We start from the raw sequence: 9,773 nt of genomic DNA, 5'->3' as shown, positions 1-9,773 counted from the left end.
TTGCCACTGTTTTCCATTGCTATGCATGCCAGGAGGACTAGGTGCTTTTTTCCAGAAACACCATGCGTGACAGGCTTTTCATCTGGGCTGTTACTAAACTGCACATTTTGCTTGCTGCCCATCTAAGACATCTCTTTTTTCGCAGCTGTACCTTTCTCCTTGAGACTGCACAGATGGCAAACAATGCACAGCCAAGAGGGAATGTCTATTCCTTTATTTTTTTTTTTTGTCTCAAAGGGATCTGAAAAGAAGAGTGGATCCGTCTTTTCCAAACAGCAACCTAGCCATGTACATTCATCTCCATGCCCTTGTGTCCTTCTTTCAGCTACCTTGTGGGTGAGGAACTGTCCCTGGTTATGGAGTACATGGATGGAGGCACTCTGAGCAATGTCATCAGCCAGACCTACCTGTCGGAAGATGAGATGGCAGCCATCAGTCGGGAGGTCAGCAATCCCAGCTGTGTTTCCAAGGCCTTGGGCAGCATTGTCTGGGAAACAGGGGCTCAGAACAGGAGAGGTTTCCTGTGCCCAGCTTTGTTTCTTTGTTGCTGCTACTCTATGGGCAAGTAAAAGCATCTCAAGTGAAAGGCCTGCCAGTGCCCCTGCACTCCCTGTGCTCAGTGCCAGTACTCTTCTGCTGTTGTATTCTCGCTCTGTCTCTTGTATTTGTATTTGCTGTTCTCCACCTTGCCTCTCTAAATGTTTGCCTGGAGTTTGTCTTCACTGCATTCCTTGCCTGTGAAAGCAAAGATGCTGGTGGCAGGATTTGAAATGATCAGCAAAGAAAAAAGACTCATTTCTCCCAGTCCTCAGCTGGAAAGGATAGTATACAGCCAAAATGCTCTTTGCTTCAGTAAGGTGACTGGTGTGATACATCCAAGCCTGTGCTGAGGCCAGAAAGAAAATCTTTGTCATGCAGCCTCCCACCCAAAAGTGATCCGCTTCACACCAAAGGGAGGGACTTTTCCTTTCCAAACCCCTCCTTTGTCCTCTGCATGGAAAAAGCACGTCCACTGCAGCAGGAGTCATCCTGGCTGGTTGGCAGGGGACAGCCTACAACAACAGGTGCTGTTGCTCTTTCAAAAGCTGACGTGCCTTTCCTCAGAAAGGTCCTGCTCTGCAGTTGTTGGAGCAGCAAGCTCTTCCTCTCAGTGGCCATTACTGTTCTGCCATTACTCCCCATTCCCCTGGAGAGGGAATCTTTTAGGTTCTTTGTTTTCTTTCTTGTGGGATGAAATCACATCACTCATTTTTGACCTCCTGTTTCTGTTTTCTCTCTAAGTGCCTGCAAGGACTGCAATTTCTTCATTCAAACCACGTCATCCACCACAATTTGAAGAGCAGAAACATCCTTCTCAGAACTGACGGTTCTGTCAAGCTGGGTCAGTATATTCTTGGTCAGGTGCAGCATTCCAGGGATGTGGGTGTGGGGCTGCTTGGAGTGACTGCCAGCTCCCCAAAAATGGTGCTGGTGGCAGTGCAGGGACCCCTGCTGCAACTGAGGGCACAGTTGCAACGTGCACAGAGGTAGAAGGAACCACAAGCAGTCAAGAGTGGCCTTGCTCTGTGTGTGTCCCTTCCAGACAGAGGGAGCTGCAATCTAAAGCTTCAGGGGAATGAAGTCCACTGCTGTGAGCAGCGTTAAGAATCTGGGTTTTTTTGGAAGTGGACAATTCCATACTCCATTGGCTAAAGCCCCAAGGAAATTGAGCGTGGACAGTTCTCCAAGAGATTCAACAGCACATTCTTAGTCTGAGAGTGGGGAATTTTTTGCTTGGTTTCCTAATTGGAGCTGGCTTTCACGGTTTGTTGTTTTCTCCACAGCTGACTTTGGCCTCTTTGCTCAGCTCAGCCCTGAGCAGGGCAGACGGAGCTCCGTGGCTGGCGCTGCTGGGTGGCTGGCGCCTGAAGTGGTGACAGGTCAACCACGTGGCCCCAAAGTGGACATATGGTCTTTGGGAATCGTGGGCATCGAAATGGTGGAACGAGAAGTTCCTTCCTGGAATGCAACTCCTGTCTTGGTAAGGTGCAAATACTCACTGATCCCACTGTCTTTCTCACCTGTCCCATGCTCTGTGTGCCATTGGACAAAATCCCATTGCCATCTGCTGGCACCACTTCCACCAAGGTGTCATTCTAAAAATGCCCCTGCCACACATCAGCATCTGCTGTAGCTTTGGTTGTATCAGAAAGGGAAGGGGCAGTTCAGAAACCTAACCAGTTCAGGAACCTGCCAGTTTGGCCTCCAGCCACGCCTGACATTTCCCACTTGTTTTTTGAACAATGTTGGAACTCTGTTTCTGAGGGACAAGAATTTTTCAGTGGAGAGGGTAGACATGTGATAAACATCCTGAGCAACGGAGGTTAGACCTTCCCAGTTTCCATTTTATAGAAAACATAACAAAAAAAAGGAAAAATAAAAGTAAGCAAAAAAGAAAAAGAGAAAAAAAACCTACTACGTAAGCAATGCTCAAGTAGTTCTTCTTGCTTTTTCATTTTTTAAACACAGCTCTTCCCTTCCATTCTGTAGCATCTTTTCCAAATCCCGTGGATCTTCGAAACTCTCAGGCTTTCAAGTCATCTGTACATTGTTCAGTCATGGATGTGGGTGGCCTGGATAAGTTTAGGATGTGTTTTTCTCCGACTGCAGTTAGAATTGTTTGCCAAACCCTTGGCTGTTTCTTGGTACTTTAACAAGTTGATGAGCTTGCAGGCAGGTGCCTGGGCTGGGATCCAACATGGGCAGTTGACACCGGTGCTGTGTTTCTTTACCACAGGAGCAGGGCCATCCCTGGCCTGCATAGTTCTAATGACAGGGAGGGCTCCAGCTCCCCACCATGGCCAGTGGCTGAGCTCAGCTGAGAGTCAGGATAAAACCCTCTTTGTCACCTCTGGTGATGTGGGAAAAGGACAGAAAACTGCATAAATTATTTGTACACAAGGGGAGTGCATTGCCATTTCTGGATTTGAAATTCTCCTTCGGGTTAAAGAAGATAATAGCAAAGTCTCTTTGGTCACCATCTATTTCAGTGCCACAAGCACAGAGTTATCATGACAGTGGTGGGCATTTTTATGGAGACTCCAAGGCCTCTTGCCATTGTTATTTTTGTCTATTTGAGATGGATTCTGCAAGCTGAGGTTTGAATAGTTCCCAGTCAGTGTCTTATATGGTTTCTAAATACAATCTTGCAAAAGCAGAATGAGCTCTCTCTCCCTCTGACTTGTCAGCGTGTTAGGGCTTGGTTCCACATGAACCACACTGGATAATGATCAGCCGATGTCTTGCCCATCTACACTGTAACTCCTTGGCCTGAGGAGTATCAGAAAGATCTGCTGAGCTCCATGGACACTGTCAGCTGCATGGAAGTGAGCATCCTTGGCCTTGCTGAAGAAACAGGAGCTCAGCTTAGGTTAGATGCTCTTGAGCAGGAGAAAGGCTGGAATCATCAGGTGTTTCCACAGGCCTGCGTGCCCAGAGGGACTGAGTTCTGGGGAGCAGCTGGATGTTTCTGCACATCATGGAAGGGGATTGCCAGACAGCTCAAGCCTCACCACAGGCAAACACTCCCCAGCTCTTCTCAGTCAACATTTGCTTTGGGTTTCAAGTTGTTCCCACTTCTCTGTCTGTGAAGATGCCCCTAAAACCACAAGGCAAGCCTCTCAGAACTGGTGTTACATTTCCAGAAATGAAGAAAAGAAGCCCAAACACAAGAAAGTTGCTAAGGCACTGGTTTTTAGAGAGGAACTTAACCCCCTGTGCAGTTTCTTCTCACTGGGAAACGTGCCTGAAACCTGGGCATGAGGGTGTAAAGGCCACAGAGTCTCTTCTGCTTCTTGTGCAGTGCTGCTGAAACACTCAGTGACCATGTTTCTCTCCTAGCCCAAGCCACATTCTGGCTGTCACCAAGCCAGAGCCTGGTGATGTGGAGAGCCTGCCAAAACCTGCCATTTGTTTCCTGGCACTTCCTGGGATGGGCCTACCATTCATGCACTGACTTGAGTAGCCAAATGAGTAGAGGGTGACCGTAGGGATGGAACCTCTCCTTCTGATTTGACCACGAAAGGTTTTTCTTTTCCATGTAGGGAAAGCAGAAATTTTCAGACTGCTGAGAAACAGAGCTGCAGGTGGCTCCTGTGTACCCAAGCAGGTGTTTTCATCGCAGTACCTTTGTGCATGGATCTTAATGTGTCTGTGTTGAAGATGAGATTCCAAAGATTTGTTTCCTTACCTGAGGAATACCTGGTGGATTTCCTTTCTTTCCCTCCAATTCCCATTCTTTTCAAGAACAAAGCAAAAAGCTTGATTCGTTTTGTTTTATGGCAGCAGTGCTTAAGGGACAAGAAGCACTGCAGAGATACTTTTCATGTACTAACCCTTGCATACAGTAGAGTTAGTATAGCAAAGTCCTTCTTCCAAAAAGCCTCTCAAGCTGGTGTGAATCCTCAGGGAAGGAAATGTGCTTATGCTGATGTAGTTCCCACTAACTAGGTCAGTATATGAAATCAGCTGCCAAGGCAAGATCTGCAGGATGGTGGAAAAGCTTTGGCTGCATCGGGGTTTAAGTTTTTGGTTGGTAAAGGAAAGTCATCTCTGGGTCTCTGCCAGGGCAGAAACTGCCACTGCAGCATGGAGCTTAATCAATGGGATCTGGGAGAGCGGTTACAGGTGGGAAAGAAGCAGGTGGAGCCTCGTGTCTCCTTTTTCCCCAGCCTCAACTCCTGATAGCCACAGGAGGAAGACAAAAGCTGCAGCAGCCCAACTTATTTTCATCCTGCCTGCGTGACTTCCTGAGCTGCTGCCTGCAGAGAGATGAGGCGCGGCGCTGGTCTGCCAAGGAGCTCCTGCAGGTAAAATGTGAAGGGGCTGCAGATGAAACAGGGTCTGAGGGATGGGCTCCTCCTCCACTCAAGGCCAAGGCAGCAGATGAGCCCCCTTCCTCCTCACCTCCACTCTTGCTGCTCTTCAAATGAAAACGGTGAGGAATCCCAGACTGGGCTGGGCTGGCAAGGTCCTGTAAAGGTCCTGTGGTGCAAGTGTCCTGCAATGAGCAGGGACATCTTTAAAGACATCGAGTTTCTCAGAGCCCTTTGCCACCGGAGCCGGAATGGTTGCAAGGATTGGGCACCTACAAGCTCTTGGGGCAACCTGTGCCAGGGTCACACCATGCTCCGAGTAAACAAGTTCTGATTAGATCCTATTTGTGTTAAAATATATTCACCCACATCCTATTGTAACTGGTCCTGTTAAAAAAGATGTCCTCCACTTTCCTCAAAGCCACTCTGAAGTTTTGGAAAGTGGCAATAAAGTCTCCCCGGGGCCTGTTCTTGACAAAACTGAGTAACCCCACTCTCTCTGCATTTCCTGAGTCAGAGAGGTCCTCTGGCTGTTTCTGTCACCTTCTTTTGTAATTTGGTGGGGTGTTCAGTTTTATGTAATGACAAAAGAATTGAAGTAGAGCAATGCAGGGTAGAGAGACATGAAATGGTGGTGGAGGAAACCAAGGAAGCCAGTCCCAGCCTAGGGGTCCGAGATTTGGCTGTGGGCAGGAGGGGCTGTGGGGGGCTCACTGTGAGCCTCTGAGGGGCCCTGGTTTGTGCCCCCCAGCCCACCCTTAGAGGTTTCTGTGCCAGGGTTACTGCCAGGCTGTGTGGCAGAGAGGGAACTGCAGGGCCCAGTGCCACTGGGCTGGCCCTGCTGGGAAGGAAGGTGCCATCCAGCACACGAGGGGCAAGGCATAGAAAGATAGACACTGCTTTCTGTGTCTGTGGCAATCAGCAAAGTGCCTGTCGTACAAAGAGAGAGACCAATGAGAGGCTTTGGAGTTTCCTGAAAAGACGAAGTCCAAGGACAGAAAGCACCAATTCTAAAGCACTGGCAGTGCTAAAATCTCAGCAAGATGAAGACACCTGTATAAATGGATGAGTGGGATTCTGGGCCAGGTTTGCCTGTGATGGCAAAGTCTGCACATAAAGATGGAGGTGTAGACGGTCCCATTGTTCCTCTTCCTGCTTCCTTCTAGGAGCAGGAGGAATCCTGTGAAGCACTGAGCTTGGAAGGTCATGGTTCATTGTTTTTTGTTGATCTGGTTTTTTTCCCTTTTGGCAGCATCCATTTGTAAGATTTGCTGAGCCTGCATCCAGCCTGGTACCACTGATTGTTTCAGTGAAGAAGAGGAAGGAGACAAGAATGTGACAATCACATCAGGAAAATTTATTCCTTAACAGGTTTAGCGTAGGATTGTAAATTAGGACTAGGATTAGGATTCGATTAGGATAAGGATAAGGATAAGGATAAGGATAAGGATAAGGATAAGGATAAGGATAAGGATAAGGATAAGGATAAAGATTAGGATTGGGATAAGGATAAGGATAAGGATAAGGATAAGGATAAGGATAAGGATAAGGATAAGGATAAGGATAAGGATTAAGGTAAGGGTTAGGGTTAGAGTAGGATTGTCTAATAGGACTGCAGAGTAGGATTGAAAATCAATAAAGTTTCTGAAACCACAACTCACCTTGAAGATTCCCTTCCTTTTCACTCTGCAAATAAACTCGAGAATTCCTTCTGAATTGTCTGTTGTTTCTTAAAGGTGGAAAGTGAAATGGTGTCTTTGGCATGGTGTGAAAGTGGGGAAGCATCTTCTTCATTCATCCTCTCCAGACCAGACTGCCTTTGGAATATGGCCCACTGGTCTGTTTCTGGCAATCTTTGGTACTTCTATTTGAGGCAGAAAGGGCAATGGCATTTAAAAGCAAAAGCACAGGAAGAATGGGGCAGCCCAAACATCTTATGCAGATGTAGGCCTTCAGCTGTGACTGGAGAGCATTGGGGCTCCCTAAATGCAATAATCTCTTTGGCTGGAGGAGAGCCTTGCTCAAGTGAGAAAGCAGAAAGATGCGAGAGGGTGCTCGGGAAGGTCTCCTGTGGTGCAGAGCTGTCAGCGCCTGTGAGGTGAGAGCGGGCCTGGCCTTGCCCGGGCTGGAGCCCCAGCAGAGCCCCGGCAGAGGCCGGAGCAGCCTGAGCCCCGGCAGAGGAGGGCTGGAAGGAGACCCCTGCAGCTGCAAGAGGCAGCAGCCGGGCCCTGGGTGCCTCTTGCTGGGAGCGGGCGAATCCTCCGCTCTCAGAGCCCAGGTGGCAGCTGGCTGCTGCCGAGGGGAAGCGCAGCCGTGCTGGGCACAGCCCAGCCTGGAGGCATTGGCCGTCTGGAGTGTGCCCTGGAGCAGGGAAAGGCCAAGGGCAGCCGCGGGCCGCTGGGCTGGCTGAGGATTCCTCCTCTTCTGCCGGCTGCCCTGCAGCTCCTGGCAAAGGCCAGCAGTGTGTGCAGCACTCTGGGCACCGGGGCAGGGAGCCGGGCTGCTCGGCAGGCTGGAGCACAGGGCAGCTCCTTCAGGCCCGGCACTTGTGCCAGGGGAAGCGAGGCCAGCGTGAGGCAGGGACAGCTTGGCAGGGCCCATCTGCAGGTGCCAACGCCTCACGCAGCTCTGGGAGGAAGCGCCTGCAATCCTGCAGTTCTGCACTGAGCCAGAGCAAATGTGTGAGATGCAGAGTGTTTGGTAGAAATATTCAGGCCCACCAGGCCAGCCTGCTTTGTGCTCTGTGGCGCACAGCAAGCGCTGTGCAACGCAGCTCTGAGCTGCTGGGAGAGAGGCAGTCGGGGATGTGCCCGAGGCTTGTGCTTGAGGAGTGAACTGATTTGGAAGGGGGCAGAAGGGTTTCAGTAGGCAATTTGTGTTTTCTTCATTAATTTCTGAAAGAAAGTCATAATGTGTTGCACACAGGTAGGTTTATTAGAAAAGAAAGGCCTTATAAAATCAGGCTTTGCTATGGTAAATTCCCAGCTAGCCTGTTACGTCTTCTACGTGCAGCCAGCTAACTTCCCATGGGAATAGTCATGAGTGCAGTTAGCACAACAAGCTATTGTGCTAAGAAAACTGTTTGCATCTCTAATAAACAAGAAATCAGTCCCATGAGCATCCATGAAAGAAAAATGTAATCACCCGAGTAAGAGTGAGTCTTAAAAAGAGAGAGTCTTAACATGTACACACTAATACACCTTCTAAGCAATAAATTGTGTGGCAAGGAAACTACCAGCCAAATGAAGTTGAACACGAGTCTGTAAAAACTGTATAAAAATGAGTTATGTGAATAAAGAACTGGCTCTCCCTGCATGAAGAAACTGAGTCCCAGCTGCTTTTATTGACACAGCAATGTGGCTTCACTCAGCAAGAGCACCTGCAGGGTGTATTGATGACACGCTTGTGATTGATTCCCAGAATAGGAAGGAGAGGTGTATAACAAACAAGACTTAGTCTTGTGAATTCTTTTAGCTTTAACAGGAGTACTGAAGCCTGTATTCCCCCACTGCAGTGCTTACTGTGTGCAAGTGGCTATCTTGGCCTTGAGAATAAGGAGAGTGCTCCTGCTAAGAAGGTAGCTGGAATGCATTCAAAGGGAAGACAGTGTTTTTAGGAGGCTCTTGACCACGAAAGGAGAATTTGAGTAATGGGAATATTTCCCAAATGACTGTGTCAGGAACCAGAATCGTGCCCGAAGCCCTGCCGTATTTGATCCATGTTTGAGCAGGTTGACAAGACAGTGAAGGAAAGTGTCTTGTTTAACAGGTGGGACCTTGACCCTTGAAAGAAAAACAATGTATTGGTCAATCGGTGGGCAGTCAAGCTGTGAAAGGAGAACAACGGAGCCCTTGGTGGCAGAGTCATGGAGTCATCCTTAGCCATCATCTCACACGCCAGCCATGTGTGAGCTGATGCTGTAACTGGGAAAATTCCACATCCTTAGCAGGAGATACAAGGCCTGGTTCTGAGCTGGAAGGGTGAGAAGGATGAGATGCATAGCGTTTTGATCCAGGCGACGTCCTGGAAGTGCACTGCCTACCTGCTACCTGCCGCTGCTGCCGAGCACCACGCTCCAACTCCTTCTCCTGCTCAGCAGATTTTTGGGAATCCAGGGGTTGGTATGTATTGTTTGCTACTGCAACTAATGGAATAAATTTTTGCAAGCTCAGTTGTGTCTTAGGTCCTTTTGTGCATGGATCTCCTCCTGAACCTGTGTCAATGACCAGCAGGGACCTACAGGACACTCCTATTCTCATGTCAGTAAATTCTGAGAAGTGACTGAAATATGTCAATAAATTGGAGGTAATGTTTAGCCTATGAGTTTCAGCAAAGTATTGAATATGTCTTAGTTCCATGGATACAAACGGGTAGGTGGGATTGCTGTGTGTGCAGGGCTTAGGGAAGTGATTCCCTATGAACCCACCACTGAAACAAAGTAATGCCTCCTTTCTAGCCCAGAGCTGGCAGCAGGGATCAGGTCCTGCTTGGAAACTTTGATTTTTGCAACTTCTGTTAGCAGGTAAAAAAGGTCAAAATGAAACCTTTTCCAGCTGGTTTATCCTTTTAGGCACCAAAGCTCTGTGACACAGGTGGCCTGGGTGTGTGCAGAGCAATACAGCCACCAAAAAGCCCTTGGTTTCCCCACAAGTTGCCAGTTTGACTGCTTCCAAAGTGGAAGAAAGGCAGAGATGTACATCCACAGGAGTCCTGGGCATGTCCAATAAATGTGCAAATATGTGGGGAGATTTGTTAGGGATGATTTCAGCTGTTATGCCAACAGTGCCTTCTCTCCTGGTTCTGTGCATTATAGGTGAGTAATGTAATAGTAGGTTCTCACAATTAAGAGATAGCTATTATGTAGAGAGATATTATATCCAAATGTAAAGTGCTGTTATTGTAATATGTCCTCCCATAGTC

General features: G+C 48.4%; 1 protein-coding gene across 1 annotated transcript; it reads left to right on the top strand.

The window, feature by feature from the left end:
- Window positions 1-321: 321 nt before the first annotated feature.
- LOC141726668 (serine/threonine-protein kinase PAK 3-like) lies at window positions 322-6,563 on the top strand. Its single transcript, XM_074531638.1, has 5 exons — window positions 322-443; window positions 1,282-1,381; window positions 1,824-2,020; window positions 4,710-4,847; window positions 6,106-6,563. Exons 1-5 carry the CDS (start codon window positions 357-359, stop codon window positions 6,190-6,192), a joined length of 609 nt encoding a protein of 202 aa, XP_074387739.1. The 5' UTR covers window positions 322-356; the 3' UTR covers window positions 6,193-6,563.
- Window positions 6,564-9,773: the final 3,210 nt, after the last annotated feature.

Source organism: Zonotrichia albicollis, chromosome 37 (assembly GCF_047830755.1).
Source record: "Zonotrichia albicollis isolate bZonAlb1 chromosome 37, bZonAlb1.hap1, whole genome shotgun sequence".
NCBI lineage: Eukaryota > Metazoa > Chordata > Aves > Passeriformes > Passerellidae > Zonotrichia > Zonotrichia albicollis.
Note: the sequence above shows the minus strand (reverse complement) of the source record. Positions and strands in the feature narration are given on the sequence as shown.